We start from the raw sequence: 25013 nt of genomic DNA, 5'->3' as shown, positions 1-25013 counted from the left end.
GAAGTGGTGATTGCAGCCGTCTTGGCCACAGAGACCACAAAGAAATTGAGTTTAAAATCTCTGTTGACAGGAGCAAAAGGGACAGCAAAACTTCAACTCTGGACAGGAGGAGAGCCGACTTCAGGTTGCTCAGGGAACTAGTGAGTAAAGTCCCTTGGAAAATGTTTTTGTATTTGAGGGGATTGTCCTGCCCTGCTCTGCGCTGGGGCAGCTGCACCTGGAGTCCTGTGAGCAGTTTTGGGTGCCACAATAAAAGACCAAAAACATTAGAGAGCATCCAAAGGAGGCCACAAGGATGATGAAGGGTCTGGAGGGGAAGCTGTATGAGGAGTGGCTGAAGACACTTGGTCTGTTCAGCCTGGAGGAGACTGAGAGGAAGCCTCACAGGGGTCTTCAACATCCTCATGAGGGAACCAGAGGGGCAGGTGCTGATCTCTTCACTCTTGTGGCCAGTGACAGGACCTGAGGAAATGGCTGAAGCTGAGTGATGAGGGGTTTAGGATGGATGTTAGGAAAAGGTTTTTCACTCAAAGGGTGTTTGAGCACTGGAACAGAGTCCCCAGGGCAGTGGTCACAGCCCCAGGTCTGACAGAGTTCAAGAAGCCTTTGGACAATGCTCTCAAGCACATGGTGTGAGTCTTGGCGTGTCCTATGCAGAGCCAGGAGTGGGATTCAAGGATCCTGACAGGTTCCTTCTGACTCAACATATTCTATGATTCAACTTGGGACTGTAATGAGTGAAAAGTCTTCATTACCCTTATATTTAGGAACTGTGCTGTCATTAAGCAACCACCTCAGCAGACAGTGAAGTAAATGCAAACTTTTGCAAATTTGGGCTTTTCCAAATCACATAATGTCAGTAACTCAAGCTACTCAAGTTATTATTTTTATAGTGAGTTTATTGTGAATTAAGAATACAGACAGTGTTTTAATGGTACATGTGAAGGCTGTCACATATGCACTCTGGTTTTCATTGTGCACTTGAGAGAAGCATTAATATAAACAAAGGAGCAAATAATTATATACACCTCCTTCCTTGGAAAATCTCTGAAGCAATTCCACCAGTGTGGCAGATCATTCTAAGCATTTAACTATCCCATAAGTATATACATAAAAATTTATTTATCCACATTTGAATAATATTCTTTGTGAGCATGTTTTATTCTGATATCTTACAAACATGATTTAGTTACATGTTTTTGGTCTTGAAGTTATTCTGTTGGTTTTTGCTGTTTTTTTAAAATTATTGTAAGGCTAAATATGACCCACCACAATAATAAAAAAAAAATGAGAAGAGAGGAAGAGGCAAAGCATCAGTCTCTCTACACTAGTATTTAATTTTTATTTTATATTTTAAAATATTTGTGGAATATACATACTACTATAGCTGAAATAAAGAAAAACATTTTAATAACAAAGCAAAAGTAGATCAGAAAGTTCCAAAATCTAAACAGGTAAGTATAGTTCTCATAGTACTAGTTTAGAACTCATTCTGGAAATAATCTGTAATCTAAATATAACTGGTGTGTTTTGAGAAGCCTCTTTAAAAAGTCTTTTGCTGTCGTTGAGCCTTTCAATGATTTACTTTCATGGTTCTGGTATCCACTCAGACTTTGCTCAAACTATGGGCCCCTCTGCACCTGTCATAATTGTTGCCCTTGGGGTAGATATGAAGAAATCATTATTTTTATTAGTGTACAATCTAGTACATCCATGTACTTGAAATTTTCAATGTAGTAAATTCTGTTCAAGTGTTTTCATGAATACCAGCCTTGAGTTTTAATTTTCAGTTAGCAGAATATTAGGAAAATATTCTCTTCTGTACATATGGACTGTTTTGTTTTCATTGAGGATTGAGAAAATGCAACCTTCATTTGGTTGTGTCTCCAACAATATTAGATTTACTATCTTTTTCTTCCTCCAGCAAGATTAGTTCAGTTCTTGCTGAAGATGTCACAATAGATGAGGCCCCGTCAATTTCAGCTTTTTCACCCTCTCCTATTTCTTTAGGTGATAAGCTTTCTTGTGCATCAAAAAACACATCTGGTTTATCTGTTGGGCTATCTTCATCTGAGAGTGTCTCCTCTTTATGACCCACCTCTTCTTTGTTAACAGACTTAGCCTTTTTGGAAGGAGATGTGAAACCAAGCTTGGGAAGTCTAAACCATCCAGGTTTTTCAGCCTGCTTAGAGGAATCATCTGATGTGTCAGCAGGTTTCACATCTTCTGGAACTGATTTTTTTACTTCTGGTTTTGCATCTGTGCTTGTTTCATCCCCAGAAGATGAAAAGCCAATACTTGGAAGCCAAAATTTGAATCTTCCCGGAGATCTTTTATTATCAGTCTTTTCTTTCTCATTGGTTATGTCTTTTTCTTCACCTTCCGCTGCTTCAACTACATCTTCATCTCTAGAGGGAAGAGCTGCAATTATTTCCTCTGGTGATTGATCAGGAAAACTCTCTTCAAGTTTACTGGAACGCTTTAGTTCAGCAGCAGATGTTTTTAACTTCGTTGAGCTTACTTTTCCTCTAGATTCCTCAGACTCGTGGTGTGGTTTCTCAGATAGTTTAAGCTCAGCACTGCCCATTCTCTGTGCTGCTATTCCAAAGCTTTCACCAGCACCTGTAGGTTTTCTCACTGATGCATCTCCTGTTGGAGATGGCTGCTGGACCAGCACATCTAAATCACTGTGTGATTCAGGCAACTTTGTCTTGAGCAATGAAAATCCCAAAGCAGCAGTTTTGACCTCTGATGACAGAATCTCTGATTCTTTCACTATTTCAGTAGTGTAAATCTCACACCGCTCAATAGCAACATGTTCAGGTTCTACTTTCTCACTTACTTCTTGGCCCTCTATGTAAGACCAATGGATGTCTTGCCCTGCACTTGAAAGGGAGGACTTTATGGTAGCTGTCATTTGTGCTGTTTTAATGTCAGGTTCAGTCAGCGTTAAGATTTTGCTTTTTGCTTTTTGAATACCCCCCTCTAGAGCTCCTGGTGTTTCTTCAGGGAAAGCAGAGCTTGCTTGCAGTTTCACTATTTCAATGTCAGTACTAGATCCCTTTGGATCTGTTACTACTTTTGACAGTAAAACATCAGCTTCAATTGGGAGAGTTCTGAAAGTGAATCTTGGTATTTTTAGTTTGGGAATTCTTACAGTTACTTCTGGGACACCTTGTGTTTGGTCCACTGTTTCCCCCGTTATTCTGGCAGATGCTTCTATGTGATCTAGAACTCGACTTTCCAGGCCAATTGATCCTTCTGGTTTTTGTAACTGCATTTCTTCTGTGCCTCTTTTAGGTGCTGAATCAGCTTCTAAGTTTCGCAAATGGGTATAATCTTCAAACCCCTTGATTTCTGAATGCAACATTCCAAACTTTGGAATCTTAAACTTGTATGCTTTAATTTTACTTGTTTCTGCTCTGTCTTCTACTTGCACTTCCAATCCTGCAGACACATCCTTTTCAACACTTTTCACTTGAAATTTCATTTCAGGATCTACTGTAGTAATTTTAACATCCGTCTTCACTGTTGGAACTTCTACCTTTAGCTCTTCCAGCTTAGCTGTAACATAAGTACCATCCTCTGATCCTTTTGTTGTAGACCATTCACATGTAGTCCTTTTTAAATTACTTTCTTCACTGTCTTTTCCTATGATTTTTACCTCACCCTTTATCTTTCCTTTTTTAATTGCTGCCTCTTTATTTTGAATATCTAGCTCTTTCTTTGGAAGACTAACATCTCTTTTCTTCTGTGTTGCATCCAGAGTAATTTCAGCTGATGATGGCTTGCATCCTACCCCTGATGTCTCAAACTTCATGGAACTTCCTACCTGTGGGACTTCTATATCCCGTGACTTGCCTTTATGTTCTGGAAACTTATTTGCTGAACTCTTGTCTTTGTCAGTTTCTGAAGCACTTGGGTATGATTCAGACAATTCTGCTGCAGACACTGTGATTTCTGAAGTATGTCCTTCAACACTGCGCTTAACTATGTCTGCATAGGTTTCAGTTCTTGGAATATTCACTCTACTATCTGTTCTTTCTGTGGATAATGAAATATCTCCTTCCATCTTTGGCAAGCTAACATCAGAACTCTTCACAGAATCTCCTAATTTTTGAATCCCTTCTTTTCCAATAGTAATTTCAGCAACTGCATGTGGTAATGAGAAGGTATTTCCAGGAATACTTGTTTCAGTTTGTACTTTAGCAGAAGGAATAGTTGCCTGAGTTTTTTCCATACTTCTTTCAATATCAGCATCACTTTTCTTTTCCTTTAAGGATGACCTGCCAAATGCAGGTATTCTGAATTTTGGCATTTTAAACCATCCCTGGTGTTCTTCAGTCTGAACTTCTTCAGCTTTTATTTCATGCTCTTTTAATTTGATTTCCTTCTCCTCAAGGCTCTCAGTAACTCCCTGTGTCTTTGGTTTAGACACTGACTGGGTGCTTATGTCTATCTTTGCATCTTCAATGCCACCTGTCAGAGCTTGGGGTGTTTTTATCTTACCATCAACTACTCCAGGATCTGACATATCAGATGTAAGTTCTGATGCTGGAACTCCCACAGCAATGTCAGCAATTTCGTTTGTCGTTCTTAGTTGGGGTAGCTCAGCTTCTATTTTTGGAGAGCTGATCTCTGTCTCTGGGACTTTCCCTTTTGTTAGGGAGATTCCAAACTTTGTCTTCTGGAATTTGGGCATTTTAATCTTCCCTTCAGGACCTTCCAATTTCACTTTTCTTCCATCCACAACTGATGAGCTTTCTGTTAATATATCAGGGCTCTTCAAATCAACTGAAGCTTCTCCTTTGGGGAGCTTAATACCAGTATTTTGAATGTTACATTCATTGGTAGAACCTATTTTTAAGTCAACCTGTTGAAAGCTCCCCTCTGAGGGAGTCAAAGAAGCATCAATCTTTGCTGAGCTGACTGTTATTTCAGTTTTAGAGGCTTCAGTTTCTACTCTGGAAAACTCTAGAGTTCGGACCGTAGTGTCAGCCAGTTTTATGCTTATTTGTGCCCCTTCTTCAGCCCCTTCAGGATGACTTTTTTCTATATCAGGTATCTTAATTGAATCATCAGCCTCTATTTCTGTTTTAAGAAGAGTAGCATTAGCTTCAACTTTTGGTGAATGAGACTGAGATTTCGGAACCTTGATCTTGGACAGTGAAATTTTAGGCATGACAAATTGAGGCTTTTTAATTGGACTTTTTTGTTCAACTTTTCCTGCAGATATTTCCAGATCAAGGTCTGGCCCACTACCTTGATCATCACTTGTAGTTCCTTTCACTTCTGTGTCTATCCCGCTTGACATGACAGCAAGCTTTTGGTCTTCCAAATTTGCTCCAGAATCTGATTTAACACTTGCTTCCTTCTTTGGTGACCAACTGAAGGATGGAAGTTTGAATTTCGGCATTTTGAAATGTCCTTCTTTCTCTTCTGCATCTCCATCTTGCTTTATTTCTCCCTTGATCTTCACTGTTGCATCTGAATCTGGAATATCACTGTCTGTTTTTGGAATAGAAATGTCAGCTGATGGGAGGTGAACATCAGCCTCTGATGCCTTACTGTCAGTTTTGGTAATTTTGGCTTCAGGGCTGTAAGTTGCCGATTCTGTGCCACATTCCACCTCCAGGTCTGGTGCTTCAACAGCAATGTCAGATATTTCTACTGTTGCTTTTAGTTGGGGAACCTTGACTTCTGATTTGGATTGATCAACATCCTTTTCTGACCCTTTCCCTTTAGAAAGTGTAATTCCTACCTTTGGCATTTGGAATTTAGACATTTTTGTTTTCCCTTCAGAACTTTCAGCTTTTATCTCTACATCACCCACAGCAATTTCCCCCGATGTTCTTTCAACACTTATGTCAGGACTCTTCATCTCAAGCGAACATTCAGGTATCATCTTAATATCTGAGGTGGCACTAGCAGAAGCTGACTTCAATGTCAGTTTATCTTCTTCACAGGTAGGAACTGTGATGTCACCTGTAGGCATGTTAATATCCATCTCTATTTTGGGAGCTTTGGCTTCTGGTTTGGAAAATTCCATAGTTGGGACTGTAACTTTTGGCACTTTTATGCCCAGTCCTGCCCCTTCTCCACTACTCCCCTTCTCAGATTTCTGGACAGAAACACCTTCTTTTTCTTGTGTGGGTCCAGAAACATCAGTTTCCAGTATGGGCAGAGAGACCTGTACTTTCTGACCCTTAATTTTAGGAAATGAGATCTTTGGCATGGTAAATTGGGACTTCTTGGTTTTGGCCTTTTCACTGTCTTTTTCTGTTGTATCAAATTCGTCATGGAGGCGTTGATTCTCAGGAGCAGGAAAAGTTAATTCAGATCCCATGTCTCCAGATAAAGTAGACAAAGTGGGTCCTTCTAGATGTTCCTCAACGTGAGAAGGAGCAATAGCTTCTTTCTTTGGTGACCACCTAAATGAAGGCAGTTTGAATTTTGATGATTTAAATTTGTGTTCTTTCTCCTCAGTACCCTTCTCTCCTGTAACTACTTCATGTTCTGCCTTGCACTCTAACTCTGGGCCATGGATTTCTGCTTCGGATTTTGGCAAGGTAATCCCCATGGGTGAGAGACTTTGATCCATTGCTGGTGCTTCCAGAACACCTTCAAGTGAAGGCTTAGGCAACTTTAAACCAAGTTGGGTATCAGATACTTGAGCTGGTTTTTCAATATCAGGATAAGCCATATCAGATGCCATCTTTCCCTTGGAACTTTCAGATTCTACATTAAAACCAATGTCACTTTCAGATGCTTTTCCCTTAGATCGAATTCTGAATTTCGGTTTTCGGAATTTCGGAATTTTAACTGTGACCTCTGTATCAACCAAAGATATTTCAGCAGATGTAGTTTTCCCCTCTAGCTTAAAATCTCCTTCCTCATCAAAACCATCTACGCTTAAAATTTCAAAATCAGAAAGATTTTCATCAGCAATAGATGCTATTTTTGATTGAGATTCTGTTAGATTAATTTGGTATTTAGTAAGAGTAATATCCCCCCTTTGTAATGAAGACTCCAAATCAATTTTAGAGGAAGGAACTTCAGCTTTAGAAAAACCAATGCTAGGAACTCTGAATTTGGAACTTTTAGATACATTTTCTCCCTTAATGTCAGGCAAATGTTTAGATCCAACACTTTCAGTAGGAACAGAAGTTTCATCTGTTGAAGAATGACAAAAAGTTTCTGAAACTGAAACATCTAATGCAGGCTGGTTTTGTGAATGAGGTTTGAAGCTTTTAGAAAATGAAATTTTAGGCATTCTAAATGCAGAAGTTTTAGATTTACCAATTTCCTCTTCTTTAGGAGTGGAGGGATCTAGGGGAACATCAAAAGAGGGAGCTTGGATGTCAGAGTCAGGCAATGTCACATCTACTTTGGCAGCTGCAGATGGTACTTGGACTTCAGGCTCCTTGAGGCTGACGTCCACCTCGGCGGCCACGGTGCCCTTGGCCTCTCTGCTGCTGGACCAGCCAAAGGAAGGCATGCCGAACTTGGGCATCTTGAACTTGCCGTCCTTGGTCTTGGCGACCTCCTTCTCTGGGACTTTGGCTTCTCCTTCAAGGCTAAGGGTGGCCTCGGGCGCCTGCAGGTCGACGCTGGCCTGTGGTATGGTGACGTCGACGGAGGGCAGGCTGATGTCCACCTTGGGAGCTTTGATGTCAGCTTTGGGCATCTTGAGCTTGCCTTTCAGGCCCGTGCCTTCCATCTCAATCTTGCCTTCGGCAGAGGGCGCTTTGAGGTCTATGTCAGGCGCCTGCAGCTCAAGGGAGCCTTCGACGGAGGGCAGCTTGATGTCAGGGGCCTCAATGGTGACGTCAGTGTCCTTGAGCTCTGCCTGTGGGAGGCTGACATCTACATCCAGTTTGGGAGCCTTGACGGTGGGCTTGGAGAAGACCACGCTGGGCACCTTGACTTTGGGCATGTGTATTTTCATGCCACCACCCTCAGCTTTGCCAGCAGCCACCTCCAGGCTGGCTTCAGCCTCAGGGCCCTGCAGCGAGATGTCGCCCTCCTGGCCTTTGCCCAGCGAGACTTCGGCCTTGGGCAGGCTGACCTGCGCGTGGGGAGCTTTGACTTTGGGCAGCTTGACGCTGGGCATCTTGAATCGGCCTTTCTCACCCTCTGCTGCTATGGCAGACGTCTCAACGGTCACCTCAACACCGGGCGCTTGGATGTCGGCCGAGGGCAGGGTCACGTCCACTTCGGCAGCTGCAGATGGTACTTGGACTTCAGGCTCCTTGAGGCTGACGTCCACCTCGGCAGCCACGGTGCCCTTGGCCTCTCTGCTGCTGGACCAGCCAAAGGAAGGCATGCCGAACTTGGGCATCTTGAACTTGCCGTCCTTGGTCTTGGCGAACTCCTTCTCTGGGACTTTGGCTTCTCCTTCAAGGCTAAGGGTGGCCTCGGGTGCCTGCAGGTCGACGCTGGCCTGTGGTATGGTGACGTCGAAGGAGGGCAGGCTGATGTCCACCTTGGGAGCTTTGATGTCAGCTTTGGGCATCTTGAGCTTGCCTTTCAGGCCCGTGCCTTCCATCTCAATCTTGCCTTCGGCAGAGGGCGCTTTGAGGTCTATGTCAGGCGCCTGCAGCTCAAGGGAGCCTTCGACGGAGGGCAGCTTGATGTCAGGGGCCTCAATGGTGACGTCAGTGGCCTTGAGCTCTGCCTGTGGGAGGCTGACATCTACATCCAGTTTGGGAGCCTTGACGGTGGGCTTGGAGAAGACCACGCTGGGCACCTTGACTTTGGGCATGTGTATTTTCATGCCACCACCCTCAGCTTTGCCAGCAGCCACCTCCAGGCTGGCTTCAGCCTCAGCGCCCTGCAGCGAGATGTCGCCCTCCTGGCCTTTGCCCAGCGAGACTTCGGCCTTGGGCAGGCTGACCTGCGCGTGGGGAGCTTTGACTTTGGGCAGCTTGACGCTGGGCATCTTGAATCGGCCTTTCTCACCCTCTGCTGCTATGGCAGACGTCTCAACGGTCACCTCAACACCGGGCGCTTGGATGTCGGCCGAGGGCAGGGTCACGTCCACGTCACCAGAAGCTGGGGGCATGGTCACTTCAGGCTCCTTGAGGCTGACGTCCACCTCGGCAGCCACGGTGCCCTTGGCCTCTCTGCTGCTGGACCAGCCAAAGGAAGGCATGCCGAACTTGGGCATCTTGAACTTGCCGTCCTTGGTCTTGGCGACCTCCTTCTCTGGGACTTTGGCTTCTCCTTCAAGGCTAAGGGTGGCCTCGGGCGCCTGCAGGTCGACGCTGGCCTGTGGTATGGTGACGTCGACGGAGGGCAGGCTGATGTCCACCTTGGGAGCTTTGATGTCAGCTTTGGGCATCTTGAGCTTGCCTTTCAGGCCCGTGCCTTCCATCTCAATCTTGCCTTCGGCAGAGGGCGCTTTGAGGTCTATGTCAGGCGCCTGCAGCTCAAGGGAGCCTTCGACGGAGGGCAGCTTGACGTCAGGGGTCTCAATGGTGACGTCAGTGGCCTTGAGCTCTGCCTGTGGGAGGCTGACATCTACATCCAGTTTGGGAGCCTTGACGGTGGGCTTGGAGAAGACCACGCTGGGCACCTTGACTTTGGGCATGTGTATTTTCATGCCACCACCCTCAGCTTTGCCAGCAGCCACCTCCAGGCTGGCTTCAGCCTCAGGGCCCTGCAGGGCGACTTCGCCCTCCTGGCCTTTGCCCAGCGATACTTCGGCCTTGGGTAGGCTGACCTGCGCGTGGGGAGCTTTGACTTTGGGCAGCTTGACGCTGGGCATCTTGAATCGGCCTTTCTCACCCTCTGCTGCTATGGCAGACGTCTCAACGGTCACCTCAACACCGGGCGCTTGGATGTCGGCCGAGGGCAGGGTCACGTCCACTTCGGCAGCTGCAGATGGTACTTGGACTTCAGGCTCCTTGAGGCTGACGTCCACCTCGGCAGCCACGGTGCCCTTGGCCTCTCTGCTGCTGGACCAGCCAAAGGAAGGCATGCCGAACTTGGGCATCTTGAACTTGCCGTCCTTGGTCTTGGCGAACTCCTTCTCTGGGACTTTGGCTTCTCCTTCAAGGCTAAGGGTGGCCTCGGGCGCCTGCAGGTCGACGCTGGCCTGTGGTATGGTGACGTCGACGGAGGGCAGGCTGATGTCCACCTTGGGAGCTTTGATGTCAGCTTTGGGCATCTTGAGAGAGGGCTTCTCCAGCTTCAAGTCAGCACCTTCTATCTTGGCACCGGGGACCTCGGCTTTGAGGTCTAGCCCAGAGCCCTCCCCTGCGGCTGTCACAGTGGCAGAGGGGAGGGTGACCTCTGCACTGGGCAGGCTGACCACAGCTGCAGGCACCTCGGCCTTGGGAGAGGATGCTGTGAATTTGGGCTTGTCAAACTTGGGCATCTTGAGCTTGCCTTTCAGGCCCGTGCCTTCCATCTCGATCTTGCCTTCGGCAGAGGGCGCTTTGAGGTCTAAGTCTGGTGCCTGCAGCTCAAGGGATCCTTCGACGGAGGGCAGCTTGATGTCAGGGGCCTCAATGCTGACGTCGGTGGCCTTGAGCTCTGCCTGCGGGAGACTGACGTCTGCGTCCAGTTTGGGAGCCTTGACGGTGGGCTTGGAGAAGACCACGCTGGGCACCTTGACTTTGGGCATGTGTATTTTCATGCCACCACCCTCAGCTTTGCCGGCAGCCACCTCCAGGCTGGCTTCAGCCTCAGGGCCCTGCAGGGCGACTTCACCCTCCTGGCCTTTGCCCAGCGAGACCTCGGCCTTGGGCAGGCTGACCTGCACGTGGGGAGCTTTGACTTTGGGCAGCTTGACGCTGGGCATCTTGACGTCGGGCATCTTGAATCGGCCTTTCTCACCCTCTGCTGCTATGGCAGACGTCTCAACGGTCACCTCAACACCGGGCGCTTGGATGTCAGCTGAGGGCAGGGTCATATCCACTTCGGCAGCTGCAGATGGTACTTGGACTTCAGGCTCCTTGAGGCTGACGTCCACCTCGGCGGCCACGGTGCCCTTGGCCTCTCTGCTGCTGGACCAGCCAAAGGAAGGCATGCCGAACTTGGGCATCTTGAACTTGCCGTCCTTGGTCTTGGCGACCTCCTTCTCTGGGACTTTGGCTTCTCCTTCAAGGCTAAGGGTGGCCTCGGGCGCCTGCAGGTCGACGCTGGCCTGTGGTATGGTGACGTCGACGGAGGGCAGGCTGATGTCCACCTTGGGAGCTTTGATGTCAGCTTTGGGCATCTTGAGCTTGCCTTTCAGGCCCGTGCCTTCCATCTCAATCTTGCCTTCGGCAGAGGGCGCTTTGAGGTCTATGTCAGGCGCCTGCAGCTCAAGGGAGCCTTCGACGGAGGGCAGCTTGATGTCAGGGGTCTCAATGGTGACGTCGGTGGCCTTGAGCTCTGCCTGCGGGAGGCTGACGTCTGCGTCCAGTTTGGGAGCCTTGACGGTGGGCTTGGAGAAGACCACGCTGGGCACCTTGACTTTGGGCATGTGTATTTTCATGCCACCACCCTCAGCTTTGCCGGCAGCCACCTCCAGGCTGGCTTCAGCCTCAGGGCCCTGCAGGGCGACTTCACCCTCCTGGCCTTTGCCCAGCGAGACTTCGGCCTTGGGCAGGCTGACCTGCGCGTGGGGAGCTTTGACTTTGGGCAGCTTGACGCTGGGCATCTTGACGTCGGGCATCTTGAATCGGCCTTTCTCACCCTCTGCTGCTATGGCAGACGTCTCAACGGTCACCTCAACACCGGGCGCTTGGATGTCGGCTGAGGGCAGGGTCATATCCACTTCGGCAGCTGCAGATGGTACTTGGACTTCAGGCTCCTTGAAGCTGACGTCCACCTCGGCAGCCACGGTGCCCTTGGCCTCTCTGCTGCTGGACCAGCCAAAGGAAGGCATGCCGAACTTGGGCATCTTGAACTTGCCGTCCTTGGTCTTGGCGACCTCCTTCTCTGGGACTTTGGCTTCTCCTTCAAGGCTAAGGGTGGCCTCGGGCGCCTGCAGGTCGACGCTGGCCTGTGGTATGGTGACGTCGACGGAGGGCAGGCTGATGTCCACCTTGGGAGCTTTGATGTCAGCTTTGGGCATCTTGAGCTTGCCTTTCAGGCCCGTGCCTTCCATCTCAATCTTGCCTTCGGCAGAGGGCGCTTTGAGGTCTATGTCAGGCGCCTGCAGCTCAAGGGAGCCTTCGACGGAGGGCAGCTTGATGTCAGGGGTCTCAATGGTGACGTCAGTGGCCTTGAGCTCTGCCTGTGGGAGGCTGACATCTACATCCAGTTTGGGAGCCTTGACGGTGGGCTTGGAGAAGACCACGCTGGGCACCTTGACTTTGGGCATGTGTATTTTCATGCCACCACCCTCAGCTTTGCCAGCAGCCACCTCCAGGCTGGCTTCAGCCTCAGGGCCCTGCAGGGCGACTTCGCCCTCCTGGCCTTTGCCCAGCGAGACTTCGGCCTTGGGTAGGCTGACCTGCGCGTGGGGAGCTTTGACTTTGGGCAGCTTGACGCTGGGCATCTTGAATCGGCCTTTCTCACCCTCTGCTGCTATGGCAGACGTCTCAACGGTCACCTCAACACCGGGCGCTTGGATGTCGGCCGAGGGCAGGGTCACGTCCACTTCGGCAGCTGCAGATGGTACTTGGACTTCAGGCTCCTTGAGGCTGACGTCCACCTCGGCAGCCACGGTGCCCTTGGCCTCTCTGCTGCTGGACCAGCCAAAGGAAGGCATGCCGAACTTGGGCATCTTGAACTTGCCGTCCTTGGTCTTGGCGACCTCCTTCTCTGGGACTTTGGCTTCTCCTTCAAGGCTAAGGGTGGCCTCGGGCGCCTGCAGGTCGACGCTGGCCTGTGGTATGGTGACGTCGACGGAGGGCAGGCTGATGTCCACCTTGGGAGCTTTGATGTCAGCTTTGGGCATCTTGAGAGAGGGCTTCTCCAGCTTCAAGTCAGCACCTTCTATCTTGGCACCGGGGACCTCGGCTTTGAGGTCTAGCCCAGAGCCCTCCCCTGCGGCTGTCACAGTGGCAGAGGGGAGGGTGACCTCTGCACTGGGCAGGCTGACCACAGCTGCAGGCACCTCGGCCTTGGGAGAGGATGCTGTGAATTTGGGCTTGTCAAACTTGGGCATCTTGAGCTTGCCTTTCAGGCCCGTGCCTTCCATCTCGATCTTGCCTTCGGCAGAGGGCGCTTTGAGGTCTAAGTCTGGTGCCTGCAGCTCAAGGGATCCTTCGACGGAGGGCAGCTTGATGTCAGGGGCCTCAATGCTGACGTCGGTGGCCTTGAGCTCTGCCTGCGGGAGGCTGACGTCTGCGTCCAGTTTGGGAGCCTTGACGGTGGGCTTGGAGAAGACCACGCTGGGCACCTTGACTTTGGGCATGTGTATTTTCATGCCACCACCCTCAGCTTTGCCGGCAGCCACCTCCAGGCTGGCTTCAGCCTCAGGGCCCTGCAGGGCGACTTCACCCTCCTGGCCTTTGCCCAGCGAGACTTCGGCCTTGGGCAGGCTGACCTGCGCGTGGGGAGCTTTGACTTTGGGCAGCTTGACGCTGGGCATCTTGACGTCGGGCATCTTGAATCGGCCTTTCTCACCCTCTGCTGCTATGGCAGACGTCTCAACGGTCACCTCAACACCGGGCGCTTGGATGTCGGCTGAGGGCAGGGTCACGTCCACTTCGGCAGCTGCAGATGGTACTTGGACTTCAGGCTCCTTGAGGCTGACGTCCACCTCGGCAGCCACGGTGCCCTTGGCCTCTCTGCTGCTGGACCAGCCAAAGGAAGGCATGCCGAACTTGGGCATCTTGAACTTGCCGTCCTTGGTCTTGGCGAACTCCTTCTCTGGGACTTTGGCTTCTCCTTCAAGGCTAAGGGTGGCCTCGGGCGCCTGCAGGTCGACGCTGGCCTGGGGTATGGTGACGTCAACAGAGGGCAGGCTGATGTCCACCTTGGGAGCTTTGATGTCAGCTTTGGGCATCTTGAGCTTGCCTTTCAGGCCCGTGCCTTCCATCTCAATCTTGCCTTCGGCAGAGGGCGCTTTGAGGTCTATGTCAGGCGCCTGCAGCTCAAGGGAGCCTTCGACGGAGGGCAGCTTGATGTCAGGGGCCTCAATGGTGACGTCAGTGGCCTTGAGCTCTGCCTGTGGGAGGCTGACATCTACATCCAGTTTGGGAGCCTTGACGGTGGGCTTGGAGAAGACCACGCTGGGCACCTTGACTTTGGGCATGTGTATTTTCATGCCACCACCCTCAGCTTTGCCAGCAGCCACCTCCAGGCTGGCTTCAGCCTCAGGGCCCTGCAGCGAGATGTCGCCCTCCTGGCCTTTGCCCAGCGAGACTTCGGCCTTGGGCAGGCTGACCTGCGCGTGGGGAGCTTTGACTTTGGGCAGCTTGACGCTGGGCATCTTGAATCGGCCTTTCTCACCCTCTGCTGCTATGGCAGACGTCTCAACGGTCACCTCAACACCGGGCGCTTGGATGTCGGCCGAGGGCAGGGTCACGTCCACGTCACCAGAAGCTGGGGGCATGGTCACTTCAGGCTCCTTGAGGCTGACGTCCACCTCGGCAGCCACGGTGCCCTTGGCCTCTCTGCTGCTGGACCAGCCAAAGGAAGGCATGCCGAACTTGGGCATCTTGAACTTGCCGTCCTTGGTCTTGGCGACCTCCTTCTCTGGGACTTTGGCTTCTCCTTCAAGGCTAAGGGTGGCCTCGGGCGCCTGCAGGTCGACGCTGGCCTGTGGTATGGTGACGTCGACGGAGGGCAGGCTGATGTCCACCTTGGGAGCTTTGATGTCAGCTTTGGGCATCTTGAGCTTGCCTTTCAGGCCCGTGCCTTCCATCTCAATCTTGCCTTCGGCAGAGGGCGCTTTGAGGTCTATGTCAGGCGCCTGCAGCTCAAGGGAGCCTTCGACGGAGGGCAGCTTGACGTCAGGGGTCTCAATGGTGACGTCAGTGGCCTTGAGCTCTGCCTGTGGGAGGCTGACATCTACATCCAGTTTGGGAGCCTTGACGGTGGGCTTGGAGAAGACCACGCTGGGCACCTTGACTTTGGGCATGTGTATTTTCATGCCACCACCCTCAGCTTTGCCAGCAGCCACCTCCAGGCTGGCTTCAGCCTCAGGGCCCTGCAGGGCGACTTCGCCCTCCTGGCCTTTGCCCAGCGATACTTCGGCCTTGGGTAGGCTGACCTGCGCGTGGGGAGCTTTGACTTTGGGCAGCTTGACGCTGGGCATCTTGAATCGGCCTTTCTCACCCTCTGCTGCTATGGCAGACGTCTCAACGGTCACCTCAACACCGGGCGCTTGGATGTCGGCCGAGGGCAGGGTCACGTCCACTTCGGCAGCTGCAGATGGTACTTGGACTTCAGGCTCCTTGAGGCTGACGTCCACCTCGGCAGCCACGGTGCCCTTGGCCTCTCTGCTGCTGGACCAGCCAAAGGAAGGCATGCCGAACTTGGGCATCTTGAACTTGCCGTCCTTGGTCTTGGCGACCTCCTTCTCTGGGACTTTGGCTTCTCCTTCAAGGCTAAGGGTGGCCTCGGGCGCCTGCAGGTCGACGCTGGCCTGTGGTATGGTGACGTCGACGGAGGGCAGGCTGATGTCCACCTTGGGAGCTTTGATGTCAGCTTTGGGCATCTTGAGAGAGGGCTTCTCCAGCTTCAAGTCAGCACCTTCTATCTTGGCACCGGGGACCTCGGCTTTGAGGTCTAGCCCAGAGCCCTCCCCTGCGGCTGTCACAGTGGCAGAGGGGAGGGTGACCTCTGCACTGGGCAGGCTGACCACAGCTGCAGGCACCTCGGCCTTGGGAGAGGATGCTGTGAATTTGGGCTTGTCAAACTTGGGCATCTTGAGCTTGCCTTTCAGGCCCGTGCCTTCCATCTCGATCTTGCCTTCGGCAGAGGGCGCTTTGAGGTCTAAGTCTGGTGCCTGCAGCTCAAGGGATCCTTCCACGGAGGGCAGCTTGATGTCAGGGGCCTCAATGCTGACGTCGGTGGCCTTGAGCTCTGCCTGCGGGAGACTGACGTCTGCGTCCAGTTTGGGAGCCTTGACGGTGGGCTTGGAGAAGACCACGCTGGGCACCTTGACTTTGGGCATGTGTATTTTCATGCCACCACCCTCAGCTTTGCCGGCAGCCACCTCCAGGCTGGCTTCAGCCTCAGGGCCCTGCAGGGCGACTTCACCCTCCTGGCCTTTGCCCAGCGAGACCTCGGCCTTGGGCAGGCTGACCTGCACGTGGGGAGCTTTGACTTTGGGCAGCTTGACGCTGGGCATCTTGACGTCGGGCATCTTGAATCGGCCTTTCTCACCCTCTGCTGCTATGGCAGACGTCTCAACGGTCACCTCAACACCGGGCGCTTGGATGTCAGCTGAGGGCAGGGTCATATCCACTTCGGCAGCTGCAGATGGTACTTGGACTTCAGGCTCCTTGAGGCTGACGTCCACCTCGGCGGCCACGGTGCCCTTGGCCTCTCTGCTGCTGGACCAGCCAAAGGAAGGCATGCCGAACTTGGGCATCTTGAACTTGCCGTCCTTGGTCTTGGCGACCTCCTTCTCTGGGACTTTGGCTTCTCCTTCAAGGCTAAGGGTGGCCTCGGGCGCCTGCAGGTCGACGCTGGCCTGTGGTATGGTGACGTCGACGGAGGGCAGGCTGATGTCCACCTTGGGAGCTTTGATGTCAGCTTTGGGCATCTTGAGCTTGCCTTTCAGGCCCGTGCCTTCCATCTCAATCTTGCCTTCGGCAGAGGGCGCTTTGAGGTCTATGTCAGGCGCCTGCAGCTCAAGGGAGCCTTCGACGGAGGGCAGCTTGATGTCAGGGGTCTCAATGGTGACGTCAGTGGCCTTGAGCTCTGCCTGTGGGAGGCTGACATCTACATCCAGTTTGGGAGCCTTGACGGTGGGCTTGGAGAAGACCACGCTGGGCACCTTGACTTTGGGCATGTGTATTTTCATGCCACCACCCTCAGCTTTGCCAGCAGCCACCTCCAGGCTGGCTTCAGCCTCAGGGCCCTGCAGGGCGACTTCGCCCTCCTGGCCTTTGCCCAGCGAGACTTCGGCCTTGGGTAGGCTGACCTGCGCGTGGGGAGCTTTGACTTTGGGCAGCTTGACGCTGGGCATCTTGAATCGGCCTTTCTCACCCTCTGCTGCTATGGCAGACGTCTCAACGGTCACCTCAACACCGGGCGCTTGGATGTCGGCCGAGGGCAGGGTCACGTCCACTTCGGCAGCTGCAGATGGTACTTGGACTTCAGGCTCCTTGAGGCTGACGTCCACCTCGGCAGCCACGGTGCCCTTGGCCTCTCTGCTGCTGGACCAGCCAAAGGAAGGCATGCCGAACTTGGGCATCTTGAACTTGCCGTCCTTGGTCTTGGCGACCTCCTTCTCTGGGACTTTGGCTTCTCCTTCAAGGCTAAGGGTGGCCTCGGGCGCCTGCAGGTCGACGCTGGCCTGTGGTATGGTGACGTCGACGGAGGGCAGGCTGATGTCCACCTTGGGAGCTTTGATGTCAGCTTTGGGCATCTTGAGAGAGGGCTTCTCCAGCTTCAAGTCAGCACCTTCTATCTTGGCACCGGGGACCTCGGCTTTGAGGTCTAGCCCAGAGCCCTCCCCTGCGGCTGTCACAGTGGCAGAGGGGAGGGTGACCTCTGCACTGGGCAGGCTGACCACAGCTGCAGGCACCTCGGCCTTGGGAGAGGATGCTGTGAATTTGGGCTTGTCAAACTTGGGCATCTTGAGCTTGCCTTTCAGGCCCGTGCCTTCCATCTCGATCTTGCCTTCGGCAGAGGGCGCTTTGAGGTCTAAGTCTGGTGCCTGCAGCTCAAGGGATCCTTCGACGGAGGGCAGCTTGATGTCAGGGGCCTCAATGCTGACGTCGGTGGCCTTGAGCTCTGCCTGCGGGAGGCTGACGTCTGCGTCCAGTTTGGGAGCCTTGACGGTGGGCTTGGAGAAGACCACGCTGGGCACCTTGACTTTGGGCATGTGTATTTTCATGCCACCACCCTCAGCTTTGCCGGCAGCCACCTCCAGGCTGGCTTCAGCCTCAGGGCCCTGCAGGGCGACTTCACCCTCCTGGCCTTTGCCCAGCGAGACTTCGGCCTTGGGCAGGCTGACCTGCGCGTGGGGAGCTTTGACTTTGGGCAGCTTGACGCTGGGCATCTTGACGTCGGGCATCTTGAATCGGCCTTTCTCACCCTCTGCTGCTATGGCAGACGTCTCAACGGTCACCTCAACACCGGGCGCTTGGATGTCGGCTGAGGGCAGGGTCACGTCCACTTCGGCAGCTGCAGATGGTACTTGGACTTCAGGCTCCTTGAGGCTGACGTCCACCTCGGCAGCCACGGTGCCCTTGGCCTCTCTGCTGCTGGACCAGCCAAAGGAAGGCATGCCGAACTTGGGCATCTTGAACTTGCCGTCCTTGGTCTTGGCGAACTCCTTCTCTGGGACTTTGGCTTCTCCTTCAAGGCTAAGGGTGGCCTCGGGCGCCTGCAGGTCGACGCTGGCCTGGGGTATGGTGACGTCAACAGAGGGCAGGCTGATGTCCACCTTGGGAGCTTTGATGTCAGCTTTGGGCATCTTGAGCTTGCCTTTCAGGCCCGTGCCTTCCATCTCAATCTTGCCTTCGGCAGAGGGCGCTTTGAGGTCTATGTCAGGCGCCTGCAGCTCAAGGGAGCCTTCGACGGAGGGCAGCTTGATGTCAGGGGCCTCAATGGTGACGTCAGTGGCCTTGAGCTCTGCCTGTGGGAGGCTGACATCTACATCCAGTTTGGGAGCCTTGACGGTGGGCTTGGAGAAGACCACGCTGGGCACCTTGACTTTGGGCATGTGTATTTTCATGCCACCACCCTCAGCTTTGCCAGCAGCCACCTCCAGGCTGGCTTCAGCCTCAGGGCCCTGCAGCGAGATGTCGCCCTCCTGGCCTTTGCCCAGCGAGACTTCGGCCTTGGGCAGGCTGACCTGCGCGTGGGGAGCTTTGACTTTGGGCAGCTTGACGCTGGGCATCTTGAATCGGCCTTTCTCACCCTCTGCTGCTATGGCAGACGTCTCAACGGTCACCTCAACACCGGGCGCTTGGATGTCGGCCGAGGGCAGGGTCACGTCCACGTCACCAGAAGCTGGGGGCATGGTCACTTCAGGCTCCTTGAGGCTGACGTCCACCTCGGCAGCCACGGTGCCCTTGGCCTCTCTGCTGCTGGACCAGCCAAAGGAAGGCATGCCGAACTTGGGCATCTTGAACTTGCCGTCCTTGGTCTTGGCGACCTCCTTCTCTGGGACTTTGGCTTCTCCTTCAAGGCTAAGGGTGGCCTCGGGCGCCTGCAGGTCGACGCTGGCCTGTGGTATGGTGACGTCGACGGAGGGCAGGCTGATGTCCACCTTGGGAGCTTTGATGTCAGCTTTGGGCATCTTGAGCTTGCCTTTCAGGCCCGTGCCTTCCATCTCAATCTTGCCTTCGGCAGAGGGCGCTTTGAGGTCTATGTCAGGCGCCTGCAGCTCAAGGGAGCCTTCGACGGAGGGCAGCTTGACGTCAGGGGTCTCAATGGTGACGTCAGTGGCCTTGAGCTCTGCCTGTGGGAGGCTGACATCTACATCCAGTTTGGGAGCCTTGACGGTGGGCTTGGAGAAGACCACGCTGGGCACCTTGACTTTGGGCATGTGTATTTTCATGCCACCACCCTCAGCTTTGCCAGCAGCCACCTCCAGGCTGGCTTCAGCCTCAGGGCCCTGCAGGGCGACTTCGCCCTCCTGGCCTTTGCCCAGCGATACTTCGGCCTTGGGTAGGCTGACCTGCGCGTGGGGAGCTTTGACTTTGGGCAGCTTGACGCTGGGCATCTTGAATCGGCCTTTCTCACCCTCTGCTGCTATGGCAGACGTCTCAACGGTCACCTCAACACCGGGCGCTTGGATGTCGGCCGAGGGCAGGGTCACGTCCACTTCGGCAGCTGCAGATGGTACTTGGACTTCAGGCTCCTTGAGGCTGACGTCCACCTCGGCAGCCACGGTGCCCTTGGCCTCTCTGCTGCTGGACCAGCCAAAGGAAGGCATGCCGAACTTGGGCATCTTGAACTTGCCGTCCTTGGTCTTGGCGAACTCCTTCTCTGGGACTTTGGCTTCTCCTTCAAGGCTAAGGGTGGCCTCGGGCGCCTGCAGGTCGACGCTGGCCTGTGGTATGGTGACGTCGACGGAGGGCAGGCTGATGTCCACCTTGGGAGCTTTGATGTCAGCTTTGGGCATCTTGAGAGAGGGCTTCTCCAGCTTCAAGTCAGCACCTTCTATCTTGGCACCGGGGACCTCGGCTTTGAGGTCTAGCCCAGAGCCCTCCCCTGCGGCTGTCACAGTGGCAGAGGGGAGGGTGACCTCTGCACTGGGCAGGCTGACCACAGCTGCAGGCACCTCGGCCTTGGGAGAGGATGCTGTGAATTTGGGCTTGTCAAACTTGGGCATCTTGAGCTTGCCTTTCAGGCCCGTGCCTTCCATCTCGATCTTGCCTTCGGCAGAGGGCGCTTTGAGGTCTAAGTCTGGTGCCTGCAGCTCAAGGGATCCTTCCACGGAGGGCAGCTTGATGTCAGGGGCCTCAATGCTGACGTCGGTGGCCTTGAGCTCTGCCTGCGGGAGACTGACGTCTGCGTCCAGTTTGGGAGCCTTGACGGTGGGCTTGGAGAAGACCACGCTGGGCACCTTGACTTTGGGCATGTGTATTTTCATGCCACCACCCTCAGCTTTGCCGGCAGCCACCTCCAGGCTGGCTTCAGCCTCAGGGCCCTGCAGGGCGACTTCACCCTCCTGGCCTTTGCCCAGCGAGACCTCGGCCTTGGGCAGGCTGACCTGCACGTGGGGAGCTTTGACTTTGGGCAGCTTGACGCTGGGCATCTTGACGTCGGGCATCTTGAATCGGCCTTTCTCACCCTCTGCTGCTATGGCAGACGTCTCAACGGTCACCTCAACACCGGGCGCTTGGATGTCAGCTGAGGGCAGGGTCATATCCACTTCGGCAGCTGCAGATGGTACTTGGACTTCAGGCTCCTTGAGGCTGACGTCCACCTCGGCGGCCACGGTGCCCTTGGCCTCTCTGCTGCTGGACCAGCCAAAGGAAGGCATGCCGAACTTGGGCATCTTGAACTTGCCGTCCTTGGTCTTGGCGACCTCCTTCTCTGGGACTTTGGCTTCTCCTTCAAGGCTAAGGGTGGCCTCGGGCGCCTGCAGGTCGACGCTGGCCTGTGGTATGGTGACGTCGACGGAGGGCAGGCTGATGTCCACCTTGGGAGCTTTGATGTCAGCTTTGGGCATCTTGAGCTTGCCTTTCAGGCCCGTGCCTTCCATCTCAATCTTGCCTTCGGCAGAGGGCGCTTTGAGGTCTATGTCAGGCGCCTGCAGCTCAAGGGAGCCTTCGACGGAGGGCAGCTTGATGTCAGGGGTCTCAATGGTGACGTCAGTGGCCTTGAGCTCTGCCTGTGGGAGGCTGACATCTACATCCAGTTTGGGAGCCTTGACGGTGGGCTTGGAGAAGACCACGCTGGGCACCTTGACTTTGGGCATGTGTATTTTCATGCCACCACCCTCAGCTTTGCCAGCAGCCACCTCCAGGCTGGCTTCAGCCTCAGGGCCCTGCAGGGCGACTTCGCCCTCCTGGCCTTTGCCCAGCGAGACTTCGGCCTTGGGTAGGCTGACCTGCGCGTGGGGAGCTTTGACTTTGGGCAGCTTGACGCTGGGCATCTTGAATCGGCCTTTCTCACCCTCTGCTGCTATGGCAGACGTCTCAACGGTCACCTCAACACCGGGCGCTTGGATGTCGGCCGAGGGCAGGGTCACGTCCACTTCGGCAGCTGCAGATGGTACTTGGACTTCAGGCTCCTTGAGGCTGACGTCCACCTCGGCAGCCACGGTGCCCTTGGCCTCTCTGCTGCTGGACCAGCCAAAGGAAGGCATGCCGAACTTGGGCATCTTGAACTTGCCGTCCTTGGTCTTGGCGACCTCCTTCTCTGGGACTTTGGCTTCTCCTTCAAGGCTAAGGGTGGCCTCGGGCGCCTCCAGGTCGACGCTGGCCTGTGGTATGGTGACGTCGACGGAGGGCAGGCTGATGTCCACCTTGGGAGCTTTGATGTCAGCTTTGGGCATCTTGAGAGAGGGCTTCTCCAGCTTCAAGTCAGCACCTTCTATCTTGGCACCGGGGACCTCGGCTTTGAGGTCTAGCCCAGAGCCCTCCCCTGCGGCTGTCACAGTGGCAGAGGGGAGGGTGACCTCTGCACTGGGCAGGCTGACCACAGCTGCAGGCACCTCGGCCTTGGGAGAGGATGCTGTGAATTTGGGCTTGTCAAACTTGGGCATCTTGAGCTTGCCTTTCAGGCCCGTGCCTTCCATCTCGATCTTGCCTTCGGCAGAGGGCGCTTTGAGGTCTAAGTCTGGTGCCTGCAGCTCAAGGGATCCTTCGACGGAGGGCAGCTTGATGTCAGGGGCCTCAATGCTGACGTCGGTGGCCTTGAGCTCTGCCTGCGGGAGGCTGACGTCTGCGTCCAGTTTGGGAGCCTTGACGGTGGGCTTGGAGAAGACCACGCTGGGCACCTTGACTTTGGGCATGTGTATTTTCATGCCACCACCCTCAGCTTTGCCGGCAGCCACCTCCAGGCTGGCTTCAGCCTCAGGGCCCTGCAGGGCGACTTCACCCTCCTGGCCTTTGCCCAGCGAGACTTCGGCCTTGGGCAGGCTGACCTGCGCGTGGGGAGCTTTGACTTTGGGCAGCTTGACGCTGGGCATCTTGACGTCGGGCATCTTGAATCGGCCTTTCTCACCCTCTGCTGCTATGGCAGACGTCTCAACGGTCACCTCAACACCGGGCGCTTGGATGTCGGCTGAGGGCAGGGTCACGTCCACTTCGGCAGCTGCAGATGGTACTTGGACTTCAGGCTCCTTGAGGCTGACGTCCACCTCGGCAGCCACGGTGCCCTTGGCCTCTCTGCTGCTGGACCAGCCAAAGGAAGGCATGCCGAACTTGGGCATCTTGAACTTGCCGTCCTTGGTCTTGGCGAACTCCTTCTCTGGGACTTTGGCTTCTCCTTCAAGGCTAAGGGTGGCCTCGGGCGCCTGCAGGTCGACGCTGGCCTGGGGTATGGTGACGTCAACAGAGGGCAGGCTGATGTCCACCTTGGGAGCTTTGATGTCAGCTTTGGGCATCTTGAGCTTGCCTTTCAGGCCCGTGCCTTCCATCTCAATCTTGCCTTCGGCAGAGGGCGCTTTGAGGTCTATGTCAGGCGCCTGCAGCTCAAGGGAGCCTTCGACGGAGGGCAGCTTGATGTCAGGGGCCTCAATGGTGACGTCAGTGGCCTTGAGCTCTGCCTGTGGGAGGCTGACATCTACATCCAGTTTGGGAGCCTTGACGGTGGGCTTGGAGAAGACCACGCTGGGCACCTTGACTTTGGGCATGTGTATTTTCATGCCACCACCCTCAGCTTTGCCAGCAGCCACCTCCAGGCTGGCTTCAGCCTCAGGGCCCTGCAGCGAGATGTCGCCCTCCTGGCCTTTGCCCAGCGAGACTTCGGCCTTGGGCAGGCTGACCTGCGCGTGGGGAGCTTTGACTTTGGGCAGCTTGACGCTGGGCATCTTGAATCGGCCTTTCTCACCCTCTGCTGCTATGGCAGACGTCTCAACGGTCACCTCAACACCGGGCGCTTGGATGTCGGCCGAGGGCAGGGTCACGTCCACGTCACCAGAAGCTGGGGGCATGGTCACTTCAGGCTCCTTGAGGCTGACGTCCACCTCGGCAGCCACGGTGCCCTTGGCCTCTCTGCTGCTGGACCAGCCAAAGGAAGGCATGCCGAACTTGGGCATCTTGAACTTGCCGTCCTTGGTCTTGGCGACCTCCTTCTCTGGGACTTTGGCTTCTCCTTCAAGGCTAAGGGTGGCCTCGGGCGCCTGCAGGTCGACGCTGGCCTGTGGTATGGTGACGTCGACGGAGGGCAGGCTGATGTCCACCTTGGGAGCTTTGATGTCAGCTTTGGGCATCTTGAGCTTGCCTTTCAGGCCCGTGCCTTCCATCTCAATCTTGCCTTCGGCAGAGGGCGCTTTGAGGTCTATGTCAGGCGCCTGCAGCTCAAGGGAGCCTTCGACGGAGGGCAGCTTGACGTCAGGGGTCTCAATGGTGACGTCAGTGGCCTTGAGCTCTGCCTGTGGGAGGCTGACATCTACATCCAGTTTGGGAGCCTTGACGGTGGGCTTGGAGAAGACCACGCTGGGCACCTTGACTTTGGGCATGTGTATTTTCATGCCACCACCCTCAGCTTTGCCAGCAGCCACCTCCAGGCTGGCTTCAGCCTCAGGGCCCTGCAGGGCGACTTCGCCCTCCTGGCCTTTGCCCAGCGATACTTCGGCCTTGGGTAGGCTGACCTGCGCGTGGGGAGCTTTGACTTTGGGCAGCTTGACGCTGGGCATCTTGAATCGGCCTTTCTCACCCTCTGCTGCTATGGCAGACGTCTCAACGGTCACCTCAACACCGGGCGCTTGGATGTCGGCCGAGGGCAGGGTCACGTCCACTTCGGCAGCTGCAGATGGTACTTGGACTTCAGGCTCCTTGAGGCTGACGTCCACCTCGGCAGCCACGGTGCCCTTGGCCTCTCTGCTGCTGGACCAGCCAAAGGAAGGCATGCCGAACTTGGGCATCTTGAACTTGCCGTCCTTGGTCTTGGCGAACTCCTTCTCTGGGACTTTGGCTTCTCCTTCAAGGCTAAGGGTGGCCTCGGGCGCCTGCAGGTCGACGCTGGCCTGTGGTATGGTGACGTCGACGGAGGGCAGGCTGATGTCCACCTTGGGAGCTTTGATGTCAGCTTTGGGCATCTTGAGAGAGGGCTTCTCCAGCTTCAAGTCAGCACCTTCTATCTTGGCACCGGGGACCTCGGCTTTGAGGTCTAGCCCAGAGCCCTCCCCTGCGGCTGTCACAGTGGCAGAGGGGAGGGTGACCTCTGCACTGGGCAGGCTGACCACAGCTGCAGGCACCTCGGCCTTGGGAGAGGATGCTGTGAATTTGGGCTTGTCAAACTTGGGCATCTTGAGCTTGCCTTTCAGG

General features: G+C 54.5%; 4 protein-coding genes and 1 pseudogene across 5 annotated transcripts in view; all 5 read right to left on the bottom strand.

Moving 5' to 3' along the window:
* Positions 1 to 898: 898 nt before the first annotated feature.
* The window catches only part of LOC310910247 (uncharacterized protein), a gene marked incomplete at its 5' end in the record, with an annotated part of 93471 nt that continues 69356 nt past the window's right edge, over positions 899 to 25013 (bottom strand). The window contains 7 exons of the mRNA XM_083862699.1: positions 899 to 7687; positions 10142 to 10876; positions 12548 to 13702; positions 15359 to 16309; positions 17138 to 18508; positions 20165 to 21217; positions 22046 to 22882. Coding sequence (XP_083718825.1) covers positions 1871 to 7687; positions 10142 to 10876; positions 12548 to 13702; positions 15359 to 16309; positions 17138 to 18508; positions 20165 to 21217; positions 22046 to 22882 — 11919 coding nt within the window. The 3' untranslated portion in view covers positions 899 to 1870. The remainder of the gene's footprint in view (positions 7688 to 10141; positions 10877 to 12547; positions 13703 to 15358; positions 16310 to 17137; positions 18509 to 20164; positions 21218 to 22045; positions 22883 to 25013) is intronic.
* On the bottom strand, positions 7694 to 9997 carry LOC310910893 (uncharacterized protein; the record flags this gene model as incomplete). Its single annotated transcript, XM_083863969.1, has 1 exon — positions 7694 to 9997. A coding segment is annotated over one exon (2304 nt), but the record flags the coding sequence as incomplete, so codon positions are not given.
* On the bottom strand, positions 10915 to 12493 carry LOC310910892 (uncharacterized protein; the record flags this gene model as incomplete). Its single annotated transcript, XM_083863968.1, has 2 exons — positions 10915 to 10923; positions 10973 to 12493. The coding sequence occupies 2 exons, from the start codon at positions 12491 to 12493 to the stop codon at positions 10915 to 10917; spliced, it is 1530 nt and encodes a 509-aa protein (XP_083720094.1).
* Positions 13839 to 15202, bottom strand: LOC310910891 (uncharacterized protein; the record flags this gene model as incomplete). Its single annotated transcript, XM_083863967.1, has 2 exons — positions 13839 to 13876; positions 13960 to 15202. 2 exons carry the CDS (start codon positions 15200 to 15202, stop codon positions 13839 to 13841), a joined length of 1281 nt encoding a protein of 426 aa, XP_083720093.1.
* LOC310910890 overlaps positions 23019 to 25013 on the bottom strand; it is a 3631-nt pseudogene continuing 1636 nt past the window's right edge. The window contains exons 2-3 of the transcript in view: positions 23140 to 24949; positions 23019 to 23056 (exon numbers count right to left, since the gene is read on the bottom strand). The product of the transcript in view is annotated as an uncharacterized misc_RNA (transcript). The remainder of the gene's footprint in view (positions 23057 to 23139; positions 24950 to 25013) is intronic.

Source organism: Zosterops lateralis (assembly GCF_965231275.1).
Source record: "Zosterops lateralis genome assembly, chromosome: 6".
NCBI lineage: Eukaryota > Metazoa > Chordata > Aves > Passeriformes > Zosteropidae > Zosterops > Zosterops lateralis.
Note: the sequence above shows the minus strand (reverse complement) of the source record. Positions and strands in the feature narration are given on the sequence as shown.